General features: G+C 45.5%; 1 protein-coding gene across 7 annotated transcripts in view; it reads left to right on the top strand.

Moving 5' to 3' along the window:
* nedd4l (NEDD4 like E3 ubiquitin protein ligase) overlaps positions 1–15,076 on the top strand; it is a 46,127-nt gene that overhangs the window by 21,203 nt on the left and 9,848 nt on the right. For 6 of the 7 annotated variants that reach the window (XM_079755430.1, XM_079755429.1, XM_079755428.1 and 3 more), the window contains 9 exons: positions 1,051–1,205; positions 1,919–2,057; positions 2,374–2,559; positions 2,687–2,764; positions 6,291–6,353; positions 7,340–7,480; positions 8,823–9,008; positions 11,200–11,397; positions 12,228–12,305. In XM_079755430.1, coding sequence (XP_079611556.1) covers positions 1,051–1,205; positions 1,919–2,057; positions 2,374–2,559; positions 2,687–2,764; positions 6,291–6,353; positions 7,340–7,480; positions 8,823–9,008; positions 11,200–11,397; positions 12,228–12,305 — 1,224 coding nt within the window. The remainder of the gene's footprint in view (positions 1–1,050; positions 1,206–1,918; positions 2,058–2,373; positions 2,560–2,686; positions 2,765–6,290; positions 6,354–7,339; positions 7,481–8,822; positions 9,009–11,199; positions 11,398–12,227; positions 12,306–15,076) is intronic. The other variant, XM_079755426.1, reaches the window with a different exon arrangement.

The raw sequence follows: 15,076 nt of genomic DNA, 5'->3' as shown, positions 1-15,076 counted from the left end.
TCCTCCAACTTTTGATTATATTCACCTTCATTCATCTTTAGCTGGTCAGCTGAATTTGAGGTAGTGACAGATGTAAAAATGATATCCATATTTTTTCCAAAATATTTTTCCAACTACATTTGGATGCATGTCAATGGTGTCATATGCCCTTTACCCCCTAACCTCCAGAGAAAACGACCAAAATGTTAATCCAGTAGAGTCCTAATTTATTAATATGATATTTCAATACGGATCTAGCTGACTATGACCTCTTTGTCAAGAGGCTCATGCTAGCCATCAAGTTACTCCAGCATTTCCCTAACATAGACTCAACATGGGCTGGTCATTTATTATAATATCTTTTTATATTTCATATTGAATTGTAGCGCTGCCAGCAACACACTCCCTCTCTCTCTCACCAACACACTAGCAACAGACCGTCTTAAAATAGCCCCTCCTCTCCTTGCACACCACCCTGAATCAAAACATGATCATGTGCGGGATGAAGGAGTGTTGTTGGCTTTCCCCAGCAGAGAAGACCGCTGGCCGAACTCATTAATAGAGTCAACTGGAGTTCAAGGATCAGTTTGAGGGATGCCATGAAGACCAACAAAGCGTTTTTTGGGGGTGTGACAGAAGTCTGTGATGGTTTCCACCAATAAACATATGGAAATTCAGTTTAACTGTATTATATACATCCTATGTGCGTCCCGTCTTTCCGTCCCCCCAAAACTAACGCTTGAACACTACACAACAATATGTGAAATTCAACACACCGACAACCACTCCCATGTTCCCACGCTACTTCATACGTCATCAAAATAGGTCCTTTGATATTGTTTTGATTGAGTGACCCCTAGCGGAAGAAATGACCTACAATACCATTAATTGTTTTAAACAGAACAGTTTATTTTTATTTATATTTAGGGCATTTAGGTGACACTTTTATCCATAGCATCTTACAAGTACAAAAATATAATGATAAGACTATAACCACAAATTGTATTACAGATGATTTCATACATTTCTTTTGTTAATAATTGTTCCATGTGTGCCCCTTGGTTCCATTAGGGCTGGGAGGAGACCAGCGAGCAGGGGAACCAGAGACCCCAGCAGCTGGTGCCCCCCCTGCCCCCCGGCTGGGAGGAGAAGGTGGACAACCTGGGCCGCACCTACTTCGTCAACCACAACAACCGCTCCACGCAGTGGAAGCGCCCCACCAACATGTAGGCCCCCTCGCTCTCGGCTCTCCTGTTTGACGTTTACCACCCGTTACTGTTCTGCCTGGGTTCTTGGAGTGCTATCCACATTCAGGTTTTGAAGAAAATGGGAACAAACACGTCGTCAGCCCTTGGATAGAACTGCTACTTACGATTACTGTTTAGTCATGGAGCAGGTGCTTTTATCTATATGGTGCAGATACGTGTAATTAAGGGGCAGATAGGGTTAGGACATCTGAGGCATTAGGGCATCTGGCACGAGGGTGGCCTAGGGGTAGACTTTGGACATGGGAAGCAAACACCCAAACCTACCACCCTAAAAACCACTCTAATTAATACCATTAATATATGCTTTATAAGTATATTCATGAATGTAGGTTCTTGGCATTGGTTGGTCCTAAGGCAAAGGGAACCCCTTACTCCTGGCTGGGTGGATGTGTGTATTCCTAACCCCTTACTCCTGGCTGGGTGGATGTGTGTATTCCTAACCCCTTACTCCTGGCTGGGTGTGAATGTGTGTATTCCTAACCCCTTACTCCTGGCTGGGTGGATGTGTGTATTCCTAACCCCTTACTCCTGGCTAGGTGGATGTGTGTATTCCTAACCCCTTACTCCTGGCTAGGTGGATGTGTGTATTCCTAACCCCTTACTCCTGGCTGGGTGTGGATGTGTGTATTCCTAACCCCTAACTTTATATTGATGTCTGTATGCCCATGCAGGGATGTGATTTCGGAGAGTGAGAACGACAGCCAGCAGCGGCAGATCCACCAGGAGGCGCACCGCGTGTTCCGCTCCCGGAGACACATCAGCGAGGACCTGGAGAACGAGCACATGGAACCCAGCAGGGACCTGGACAACGTGAGGCGGAGGGACAAACACACGCAGGCACACACGCACGCACGCACACACACACGCATGTATACATGCATACATGCAGGAATACAGACGGGAATGCAGCCATACATACAGGCGTGCAGGCAGACATACATACACGCATACATACATACATACAGGCACACATTCAGGTATGCAGGCATACATACATGTATGCATACAGGCACACAGGCACGCAGGCATGCATTCAATAAGGCATGCAGGCAAACATAAATACAGGCACACACATACTATAGGTAACTACTCTATTGATCTTGACTACATATCGCCCTTCCTCTAGCTATGGGAGCTGATCTCAGAAGAGGATCCCAATGAGCACCCCGGCCCTCCTTCCACCTCCTCTTCCATCATCATGCCCTCCCAGCCCCCCCAGTCCCCGGGTCCCCCCCAGGAGTACTCTGAGGAGCTCAGACTCTCTTTCCAGCCCGAGACCAATGGAGAAGACCCAGGACCAGCTTCTGTCCAGGTAGGGCTGAAAAAGACAAAGACACGCCGATGCTTTGAAGTCGTGGCATGAAAATGAAGGAGCGTATTGATTTCCCATGAATAAAAAGAAGAGGATGAGCAGTCCATAATTCCTGGTGTCTGCACAGGGCCAGCTGTCCGATAGACTTCGCTCCTCCAGCATGACGGATGGAGTCAGCGATCAGGCTCAGCCTCCACCACTGACGGTACCAATCTCATCCTCTGTTCTCCACCTATTCCCCTCACCACTTCTTACCTTCTCCCTTTCCTCCGTTCCACAACTCTTCTCTCCCTCTCCTCCTTCTCCTCTCCCCTTCCTTTCTTTCTTCTCTCCTCCTTCTCAGCTCACTTCTCTCCCCTCCTCTCTCTCCTTTCTCCTCCCCTCTTCCTACCCCTCATTTCTCCCCTTCTCCTCACCACTTCCTTCCTACTCTTCTCTCTGTTTCCTGTCGTTCTCAGTGCTAAACATTTCCAGTGCTATGCATATAGTCAAAGGGATTGCATTTGGTACGTTAAATGGTGGGCACACATGGTTGTTCACCTGTTGAGTTTTGTGTTTTCTATGTTGTTGTGCTTGTTGTCATACATCTGTGTTATTATGTGTCATATACCCATGTCCTCATTTTACTCTACACTTGATACTGTGTAGTCATCGCTGCCTCTTCCTCCTCCTCCTCCTCCTCCTCCTCCTCCTCCTCCTCCTCTTCCTCCTCCTCCTCCCACGGAATTTCTTTATCCGGTCGCAGCTTTTCACACACTTGATTGTCACAATTCCCTTTCACTCTTTTATTCACTCCCTGTGGACTATGGACTACTAGCGCACAGCGTCCTCCCATTCCTCTCTCCCACAGCTTGTCTCTCTTCTCTCCTTTCCACTCCCCTCTCCTGATGATTCACTATTAAAGCCCATCTACTTCTGAAGAACTCTAATCTGTATGAAGAGTGTAAAGGTCCCAATGCTTATTAAGAACTCAGCTCTACTTATGAGTCACTGTTAATATTTATAAAGCTCTCTACTTATTAAGAACTCAAGTCTTATTAAGATCAGACACTGTTAAGATCACTGTTTATATAAATAGAGAACTCTACGGTACTGATGAGTCACTGTTAGGACAATTTATTAGGAACTCTACTGTACTGATGAGTCACTGTTAAGGTCCCTATACTAATTAAGAACTCTACTGTCCAGATGAGTCACTGTTAGGGTCCCTCTACTTATTAAGAACTCTACTGTACTGATTAGTCTCTGTTAGGTCTACTTATTAAGAACTCTACTGTTCTTCTGAGTCACTGTGATGATCCCTATGTTTAATTAAGAACTCTACTGTACTGATGAGTCACTGTTAAGGTCCCGCTACTTATTAAGAACTCTACTGTTCTGCTGAGTCACTGTTAAGGTCCCTCTACTTAATTAAGAACTCTACTGTACTGATGAGTCACTGTTAAGGTCCCGCTACTTATTAAGAACTCTACTGTTGTGCTGAGTCACTGTTAAGGTCCCGCTACTTATTAAGAACTCTACTATTCTGCTGAGTCACTGTTTGGTGTGCTTATTAAGAACTCTACTGTTCTGCTGAGTCACTGTTAAGATTCCTAAGTTTAATTAAGAACTATTCTGTACTGACGAGTCACTGTTAAGATCCCTCTACTTATGAAGAACTCCACTGTACTGCTGGTTCACTGTTAAGATCTCTCTACTTATGAAGAACTCTTTCTTCCATACTTCCAAAGTTCTCGGCCCCTGGCAGTGGTCCAGCTGTACACGTTACACCACAGTCCAGTCGGTCCATCAGGGAGCCACAGCAGCACACTATTTGCAATCACTCGAGTCAAGTGCTGTGAAGTGAGGGGGGGCGGGGGGGCTTGATGAAAGTTGGGAGACAAGCCGCCCATTCAAGGGTGCCAGGATTCTGAGTCATCGAGATCTGGAGTCGATATTATGTCTTTTTTGTTTTGTCTTTGAGACATCTGCAGCTCTGAGCTGGCAGAATACAAACTCCCACTTCTTGCCGCTTACACCTAGATTGACCCCTTTTTTGGGGCAATCAATTGACAGAGAAAACAGCCACCCCGCAGAATGGTTTGATTGTAACAGTCACTTAGCCATGAGCTAAAGGCTAGTCATGGGACCATCTGAGTAATGCGTTGTTCCTCTCTGGGATGCCTAACAGTGGCCAGCCTGGCGTTGTCAAACCAACCCAGAGGCAGCAGATTGCAAAGTACAGCTGGCGATGTTGGACTTAGCCTCAAATGACTACTTTATGGACAACAGTTGGCGCTCGGGATGAAAAGCCATCAGAATAAATGCATAATCTTCACATTTTGTGCTCAGGTTTTGCTTTTTCCTGAAGCGGGGGGAAATGGGTGAGTGAGAGAATGAGTGAGTAATGGAAGATGTGAGAGGGCATTGGTTACTTCTGAGTTGGAACAAACGCGGCCCTCTCCTAATGCCGATGTGCTTCTGAATGTCTATATACATGAGATTTATGATCTAATGGACCCGAGGGGTCACGCCAGTAGAAGCTTACTGGGTCTGTTTAATGTGGTTAAAAGCTGAGAGGATGAGGCAGAATCACATAGTCAGGTCCAGTGGTTTTCAACGCTCATTTTGGTCTCTGAGGCAACCAGTGGCTCATATTTGATACATGGTTGTGTTTGGTGGTTAGGGTGTTGGATTCCCATCGGAAAGGTTCTGTGTTCGTATCCTAGTTTTTGTTCCCCCGACAGTCTGCCTGAAGGCATCCCTGAGCAAGATGCCATAACCCCTACCCTCCCATTAATGACCTGTATCTAAAATAACACGATTAATCACTTTACGTCCCTGTAGATGAAAGCGTCTGCTAAATGAACTGATGGTATTCATAATAATCCAAACATCAAATGTAATGTAGTCTTAAGGAGCACACAAGGGGAGGGGGGTGTTATTGCATAACTCCAAAATGAATGGGTGAGGGTCTCGGTACGGATCAACATACTGACACTGAGTCCCCAGTAGAATATAGAATGAAAAGCATTTTTGTTTTTTTGTTAGTAGCATTAAGCCAGCTGCCAGGTGAATAGAATCAAACTCTTGGTAACAAGCAATTATGGTTAGAAGCAAGCATACTTATGGAAAAAAAGGTTGATTCCTTTCTTCTGAGTAAGTTTTGTCCACCAGTCATCCTCTGAGGTCTTATGGTAAATAACATTTTCAAGAAAACAGCTTGTATTTCATGGAAATCAGCAGGACACATTGGCATGTGTTTGCATTGTTTTTAGTAAGAAAACAGATGTGTCTTTAGCTCAAAGTAATCAGTGTTAACAGTATGTTTGAATAAATCAGAACAATATCCCGCAAAAACTAATCTTGATTAATTTCTTCAAAAATAGAATCAACGATTTAAAGCACTTTATTTCCTCACTCTCTACTCTTTACTTCTGTACTTTCCACAGCCCTCCCAATTACCCACCATTACCCCTCCCCAGCCATGATTATGGGATGCTTTTCCTCCTTCATCAAATCAAAAAGCCTGACGCTAACTCCTTTAAGATCTGACCCTGCTTGCTTCCTCTCCTACCTTGACCATATATGGCCACGACCCACCTCCCTGATCACAAAGCACATCTCTCAATTCACAGTTCACTCATTTTCCCTCTCACTGGCTCCCTTCCTGCTCTCCCCCCCCACTCATGACCGATACCCCCTCCCTCCACCTAACACTAAAGACCCCGTTCTCCCCTGTTGTCTGCCAGACGCCCAGCTCCCAGAGCAGAAGAACCAGAGCTCAGACAGTAACAGGCGTTGAGGAGCCCATGGTAATGTCTCCGTTTACATTCCACACAAACTCGTTGTTTCTTTTCCCCCGGGACCCTCCCCTCTGGACTGTCATTCAGTGTGGCGCTGAGTGAAAGATATGCCCGGGATCCCAGTCATCCCTTTGGTGGGTCTGGGAGCCCCCCCGCCTTTTTAAGAAGGCGCCGGAATGAAAGACTGAACACAAGTTTATATTGAAGTTTACCCTGTTTCAATGATGTCCTATAAAACACTTAAATCAAGACATAATAAATACACAAAAATAAATCTAAGTAAATAAGTAATAAGTAAATCAGTTAATATACAATTTTGACCATAATCTACCATAATCCAATATAATATTATTAAATAAATAAATAAGGTAACTTTTTGTTCGGCTAAAGCTTTGGAGAACCGTTACAAAGGTAACTGGGCCGCCATGAAGGGTTTTCTGTCCAGGGAAACCTAAATGCGTACCATCTGTTCCACGTGGTCATGGGTGTTGTTGTGCTCCTTGTCTTGTGGTTGTTTTTGTGGACTCGGTGTGTGTGTGTGTGTGTGTGTGTGTGTGTGTGTGTTGCATCAGCCACCAACTCCAGCTTGTGTCTTCATGCTTAATACCAGCCCGGTATGCTAACCACGGTTGTCTGGTACACGGTTTGTTTCTGGAAAAAACACCACCATAAACAAACTCCAAAAATGTTGCCCTGAATGAATAACGTTTTTTTTTCCTGTCCTCAAAAAGTGGGAAGTGGCAGAGCAGCTGTGAAACATAAATCAAACAGGAATCCTCACCACTAAGCACCACTGACGGACGACCGTTTAAAAATAATAAAGAGAAAACTCGTCCTGAGACATAACCCCCCCCCACCGTGTGTGTGTGTGTGTGTGTGTGTGTGTGTGTGTGTGTGTGTGTGTGTGTGTGTGTGTGTGTGTGTGTGTGTGTGTGTGTGTGTGTGTGTGTGTGTGTGTGTGTGTGTGTGTGTGTGTGTGTGTGTGTGACCCCCAGTCTCCCTCGGCGGCGGCAGCCTTCAGTCTGACCCCGCCGATCCTGCCCACCGGGTGGGAAGAGAGGAAGGACGGCAAGGGGCGCACCTACTTCGTCAACCACAACAGTCGCTCCACCACCTGGACCCGACCCGTCATACAGGTACACACACGGACACACACACACACACACACTAATGACTACTGGTGCACACCAGAGTTTGTTTGGCTTTTTCTTTCCTTCTTTCCTTTCCTTTGTTCTGTTTTTAATGGCGTCTCATCGTGTGACGATGAGACGCCATTAAAAACAGAACAAACGAAAGGAAAGGAAGAGGAATGCTTCAAACAAATTGGTTGGCCTCACACCAACCTGAGGCCTACTTCTACCTCTTCATCTCTCTACCGCTCACAATCTCTATTGTGCATCTCCTCCTGTCTGTCTGTGTCTGTCTCTGTCTGTCTATCTGCCGGTCGTTCTTGTCTGTCAGGGTCTCTCTGCCTCATATTCAGGGAGAGTGTGGCCCCCAAGAGACAGAACCAGGCTCTCTAGGTCTCATGCTGTGATGTTTAAATACCTCTTTCTTTCTTGTGTGTGTGTGTGTGTGTGCGTGTGCGTTCAAGTTCAATCTTCTTTAGTTTGAAATCGAAATGACTGTCTGTGTGACTTGGGTTGCCATGGTAACTAAATGGAAATCCCCTTCTCATTTGCCTCAGGTCCGATGTGTTGACATTCTACCAGTAGATTTTCTTGCCTCATGACAGTAGTAGAATACAGCCTTCAATGTTTCCTCGATGACCTCGTATGGCACCCAACTCGTATTGTTATTACTTTGTATGAACTGGAATGAATATGTAAGGAGTACACTAACCTGGGCTGTTCGGTTATTAGACAATAAGGTACGACAGGGTTGGGGATGACTGCCTGAAGCGAAGTCGTAGTACATTATTTTCCAATAACGGCTCATGCAAGACCAGTTTTATTCTGCCTTTACCACAGTTACCAACACTGATTAGAATTGTGTTACTTCCATCTATATCTATTGGGTTTTTATTGACTAAATCAGCAAAAATAGGGTTAGGGTTAGGGTTGAGCATGTTGTTCTTGAGTTGTCAAGCGACATATGGGTGATAGCTGACCTTTGGTGGACCCCTGGATTTGTAACGTTATTATTCAGAACCTTTTGAAAGGCAGCGGTGTCCCGTTAGAAAAGAATGCACACCCTTGGAATGTCACTGACCAATCACGATCATGATCACCAACCACGCTGTGGTATAAGAATTATATCAACATACATCAAGAAAGTCTGTCAACTATTATTACTTGGGATCGAAAATGATCTTTTTTGCGGTTTGTTTGACAAGCAAACCACTCTGAATCAATAGCCTATGATGGGGGGGGGGGGGGGCGATTAGCTCTTCCCTTTAACTCTCTCCTACTCACCACCCACCTGGCCTGCTTTCTCCCTAACCCCCACCCTAACCTCCACCCTCCTCCCTACCGCTAGCTGACAGAAGACGGCGCCAGCACATCAACGGCAGGCGCGTCCGCCTCCACCTCCGGAGCCGGGGGTCCCTCGGGGGCCTCCACCTCCTCCGCCTCCGGCTCCACGAGCCACCTCCACGAGCGCCCCCAGGTCCGACGAGCCCGTAGCCTCAGCTCCCCCACCGTCACCCTGTCCACCCCCATAGAGGTGAGATGTAGCGCCTCGCCCGCCCTCCCCCCTCCCCTTCCTCACCACCTCCCTCCCTCTCTACCCCTGCTCCCTCACTCCCTCCCTCCCACCTCCCTCTCTTCCCCCCCCCCCTCAGTCCGACCCTACCACCTCCATCTCATCTCGCCCCCTCTAATCTTCTCCTCCCTCTCATCTCCCTCCCCCCTCCATCCCTCCCATCCTCCCTCCCCCTAATCTGTGCTCCTGATAAGAGGATCTCTCTTTGCTCTCCTCTCTGTTATTGTTATGGATCATGCTGCTCTTCATACCTTGTTTTTGTTCAATTGTGATTTGATTTGATTATGTTAGTTTTTTATGACCACGTTCCATGTTCCACGTTTTCTCTCCATCGCTCAATAAGTGATGGATTTTTCCATTCTTTTCTCTCACTTTAACCTGCTTTTTGTTGGACCATTTTACATTGCCCGCTTCCTTTAGTCTCTTCCTAATAGGTCCAGCCTCTGTAGGAACATAAAAATCAATAATCCTCCAGCCTTTTCTTCTTTTTTTTCAATCGTACTCTCACTCAAAAGTGAATCATTTCTCACTAAAAGCAAAATGCAAAAGGCCTGAAGACATTTTTTCATCAGAAAATGTGATCCACACCACGTGCATGTACAGGGCTAGTAATCATTTCAAAGCGCCCTCAAGTTTGTTATGTAAGCACTGTTTCTAATTTTAAATCTGTTCCTTGTAATCAGTAACTTACACCAGGGATAGTGTTGGGTTCTGATGACCCAACGAGCATAAACACAGCTCACAGGGCCAATGTTTCAGAGTTCATCAAACTAATATGACAAGGCACAGATTGTATGATTTGTAGTTTAGTTAATTCATAGAAAATTTATGTCAGGAAAGGGTTACAAGCGTTACATTTTTTCAGATCATATGAGAATATGAACATTGGAGATTCTCCCTATCAGCCTTAAATCGTACCCAGGCTGTGTTACTAAGAAGGCTGTGTTACAAAGCTTATGAATAATGATACAGGATCCAAGCCCATATAAGGTCTTGCATACCCGTTTGAAGACCTTTCTATTACCTGTTTAGATATTAAAAAGATGGCTGGATCAATATGAATTTTTCCTTACTTAGAGAAGGTAAGTATTAGGAAGAAACAACAATTAGCAGAAGATGTCAAATCTAGCATAAAACAAAACAAGGAAAATGTGAAATCAATTCAAACTCTTGACCTGATTGTTTGGGGCTCACTTAGACAGTTCTGCGCGCTGTTGCACGTTTCACGTTATGTGCGCTCAGCATCTGACACAGGTTTCCCAGTAGGAAAGTGGTTGGTTCCAGTATGTTGAGTCACGGTAGTGTTATTCCTTGTGTGCTTGGCACCTTGGCCTGCAGTGGCTGATGGTCACGAGTCACCGCCAGTTCAGCTGGTTTCCTCTAATTCATCGTTCCCCACGGAGGTGTACAGAAGAGCAGCGTGGTTAATAAATGAAATATATTTTTCATAGCAGAGGCCGGCACAGATCAACTCAACAGGGTTGTTTTTGTCACAATCAATTAAATATATGTCTTATTTATTTTTTACATAATATTCCCATCAATCGGTGGATTTGTTCTAATCGTTTTATTTATTTATTTCTCAATGTGTTCTTGTCTTGTCTGTGTGTTGTGTTCGTGCGAGCAGAGAAAAATGAGAGGGAGGTGCTGACATTTCGAGGAAAACACTCTTTATAGCCAGAGCGTTGAAAGGTTGAATTGTGTGTATGTGTGTGTGTATTGTAATGAACGCAGTCTTTCATTAGGAATTAGACGTTGGCACTGAGAGGATAATAATAAGCCAGCAGCGGTTCACTCTGAGTCATTAGAATTGCTCGCGTGTGTCATTTCCTGGGAATAAATGATGATTTATTTAATGTAGGCTGGTATTCAGGTGAGGCGAGGTTAATCTTGAAAATGATAGTCAGACCTGTCTTTCATTTATTAATTTACTCTGATCTTGAATGCTGGGTAGATGCAGCATTTGTAAAAAGCAGACTTAACAACCATATCTTTATCCAGGCCTGCTTGCCATCATTTTGACAGCAGTGTTTTTTTTTTTATCTCTATAATTTCATTACATTTCTTGATGTAAAGCAGTTTGGTTTTCTGAAAGGCGCTCCAAACTAGCCACCCCTACCTGAATATATTTGACTTTCTTTATCCTTTTCAGGGCGCCAACAACATCCAGGTGCGGCGGGTGGTCAAAGACACGGTGTCCAACCCCCACACCCCCCAGCCTTCGCCCTACAGCTCCCCTAAGTCCCAGCACAAGCCCCAGCAGAGCTTCCTCCCCCCAGGCTGGGAGATGAGGATAGCGCCCAACGGAAGGCCCTTCTTCATCGACCACAACAGCCGCAACACCACCTGGGTGAGCACACAGGGGCCCCGTTGTAGTGGTGTTGAGGGGCCCGGAGTCTGGTCATGGTGCTGCATGGGAGATGACTTCACAGGCAGGGGGAAACCAGGGCTTTGGGTGGTTCGACTCCCGGCCCGATAGGTTCTGGGTTTGAGGCCCGATTCCCATGGTCTACCTTTAGGGAATCCCCGACCCCATCACAGATCATTAATGTATGTTAAGAGACTTTGACTCTTGGGATAAACCTGTTCATCCATCTGATAAAAGACAGAACGGTTAATGGATGTGACACATTTCCGGGGGCGCAGATGGCATTTATTTAATACTATTTATTTAAATATTTGTGATTCATTGTGTGGTTTCAAGAGGTAACGCTCAATATCTGGTGTTGTCAAACTGAATGTAGATCTGGTTGTTGTTGTGGCTGCACAGGACCGAATGAGATGTCATACTAGATAAGATATTCTTTGGGGGCCACACAGATGGGAATATGTTTAATAGATCATGGGGTGTTTCTTTATTGTGTGATCGGTTTAGAGGGGTAACAGTGACACCTGGTGGTGTGGACCTGAACACAGACTTAAGGACGGTTTAGATTTGAGTTTGTATATTATGCGATGCTGTTATCGTCATTTAGTTTTCAGTTAAAAAAGCTCCTAAAAAAGCTTTTTTGCTTTCTCACTTTAGTCAGTTATTTCAAACAGTAATGTTTAGAATACGGCTTGACGAGGAAACAACCGTTTCTTCGTCAAGCCGTATTTTAATCATTACTGGCAGTCCCTCCTAGCATGACCTGCGTCTGTGGGTCCTGTCTTTCAACCTCCGTGTGTTTTGGTGTGCAGGAGGATCCCAGGTTGAAGTACCCGGTCCACATGAGGACCAAGACCTCCATGGAGCCTGGGGAGCTGGGGCCTCTTCCGGTGAGTACAGCCTGACATCCGTCCCCTCAGCAGGGCCACCGAGCTGTTGACATGGGGCGCCGGCCACTGGTCCACCCACCATAGGTTCTCCCAGACGGTCTCCCAGACTGTGCTGCCTGGCCAGTGATAGATCCTCTGGGTGAGAAAGGATTCGATTTGATTGGTACCTTATATTTTCATCCATAAGGGCAAATTCTGTTGTAACGGCAGAGCGCAAAAATACTAAACATCAGGGTTAAAAAGAGGGCCAATGATAAAAAATAGGAATTAAATCACAATGGAATAACATTTTCAAGTAAAAAAGATATAGTCCAGTATCTGTATTACTAATATTCTAAGTACAATAATAATGTATATTAAACTCCAGGAAAGAAGGATGTTCACATTAGTGAACCCATGTAGCCCGGTGAATACAGTGGTGTGGATGCTTCTGCATGAGAGGCCTCAGCAGAGTTAAGGCTAAGTGCTAAACGGGGTGTGAAGGCATGGGGAGCCTCTCTAACTGGCAAAGCGCTTATTCCAAGGCACTCTGACCTTGAGGCCTTGTTGTTTTAAAGGCGTTTTCCCTGCACACATAAGGTGAACAGCCAATGAAACTGCTCAGACATCGGACTACACATCCAAGAGGATTTTTAAATGTAATTGTGTGCTCAAATGTCCTCTTAAAGAGCCAGTGAGCCCACTGTTTCAGATGTAGTTCGACCCTTAAGGGTTTGAAGAAAGAGGGGGGCTTATTATCCCCATGGTTACGACCCACGCCAACTTTATGATACTTTTTAAGTACCGCAGTTTAGCTGTTATGAGAGTTATAATAGGCAATGTTGCATGTAAGTGTTATACTTTATGTGTCCGGGAAGCCTAACCCTCACTCGGACGCACACATTAAATACATCGCTGCTCAGACGGAGCTTCACCATACACACACATATCGTAGCGTTACACTATAAGTGTCAGAAAAGCTGAACTTTCTCGCGGATATCGCAGGCAACCAGAGTACCTCGGAAAAGGCACTCAGACATCAGAAACAATACGCCACCTGCAATCGCAGCAGAGACGAACGTTCACATATTGTTTCGGGAGAATGGCAAAAAACATAGGATTTTACCCCTTTTTTTCTCTAAATTTGAGAGTAATTTCATTTACAGTGATAAAATGGCATAGAATAAAATGTTGATGATCATATAAGACAAAGTACCATGGTAAAACAAAGCATTTGGTTTTTGGTTCACTGGCACTCTAATGCATCTGGAGAGAAAATCTAATATTACATTTGAATCAAATTACATTTGATTTAGTCTCTAAACCTCTACTGTGGGAATACTCCTCAAGTGTGTGTGTGTGTTAACCCTTAACATGTAGGGCAGAACAATGGCTAACCTAGCTTTTGGCTGACCATAATGAACACACCTTCCTGTGCTTCGGGGTCGGCCAAGGCTTGCGTGGTGTGTGCATATCTCTCTCACTCTTTCTTTTACTCTCTCTCCCTTCTGAACCTGGGGATTTAATCAAATATACCCTATTTCTTATTTCTATTTCTTCTTCTTCTCCTCCTTATTTTTCTCCACCTGGCCATCTCTGTCCGCCAGAACATACCACCAGTGGAGGTTGGTTGGTTGTTTACCTCTGCCTGACCCCTCCCACTTCTGTCTGGCCTGGTACAATGCCTGTCTCTCTGCCTCTCTGTCTCTATCTCTGTCTGCCTCTCTGTCCAGCTGTCTCTCTTTCGGTCGCACTGTTTCTTTCTTTCTGGCGTACTCTCTGTCTCTCATTCTCTCTCTGGTGGGGTCTACCTCTCTGTCTCTGTCTGTATCTCTGTCTCTCTTTCTTTCTGTCTCTGTATCTATCTCTCTTGTCTTTCTCTAAGTCTCACGTCGGCCTCTCGAACTCTCTGTCACTGTCATTCTGTCTCTCTCTCTGGCGCGGTCTCTCTCTGTCCCTCTGTCCCTGTTTCTTTCTCTCTGTCCCTCGGTCTACCTCTCTGTCTCTGTCCCTCTGCCTCTCTGTCTATGGTCTGCCTCTGTCTCTGCTTATCTATCACTATGCTCTCTTTCTCTACCGGTCTCTCTTTGTCTGTCTCTCTCTCTACTGCTCCCTCTCTTTGTCTTTCTCTGGAGCAGCATGAATGGACTGTACTTCTCCATTCCCTCTCTGCCCCTGCCCTCCCCTCCATGCTCCTCTCTCCACTGTGTGTCAGCGTGTCTGTGTGTCCCTGTCTGAACGACATCAAGCTAGCTTCAGCTAGTCTAGTGGGTGGAGGTCCGTGGAGAGACCCTCCACCAAGAGCAGACTGTAATGGGCTCAAGGGCCGGGTTGAGCTGGGGAACTGATGGAGCGTGGTAGAGAGGAGGGGTCAAAGGTGTCTGTGGAGTCCGTCAATCAATGTCTCATTTATTTTTCGCTGTGGTCTCTCTGCCAGTGTAGCATGCAACATAAAGACACACGCACACACAGACACACAAACACACAGGCACATGCACACACACTCCTTGTGATCAGTTTGTCAGACTCCCTCGATCCCCCTTCCCCCTACCCTGTTTCTATTGCTTCCTGGCTGACTACCTGTGTGTGTGTGCAGGTGTATGTATGTGTGTGAGAGACACTGTTGATTACAGATGATCACTGTGTTTCTATCCATGTGCTGATGTGGACTCGCTTTGGATGGCGTTGGATCCTTTTCGTTTGTATCGTTGGTTCAGTTTCATTTGCACAACCTGCCTGATGTGTACCGGGCATGGACTGTAAGATGTCCATGCTCAGTACATAAGGAAGAC

Source organism: Pollachius pollachius, assembly GCF_949987615.1.
Source record: "Pollachius pollachius genome assembly, chromosome: 18".
Classification (NCBI taxonomy): Eukaryota; Metazoa; Chordata; class Actinopteri; order Gadiformes; family Gadidae; genus Pollachius; species Pollachius pollachius.
This window is presented reverse-complemented; position numbering and strand designations above follow the sequence as displayed.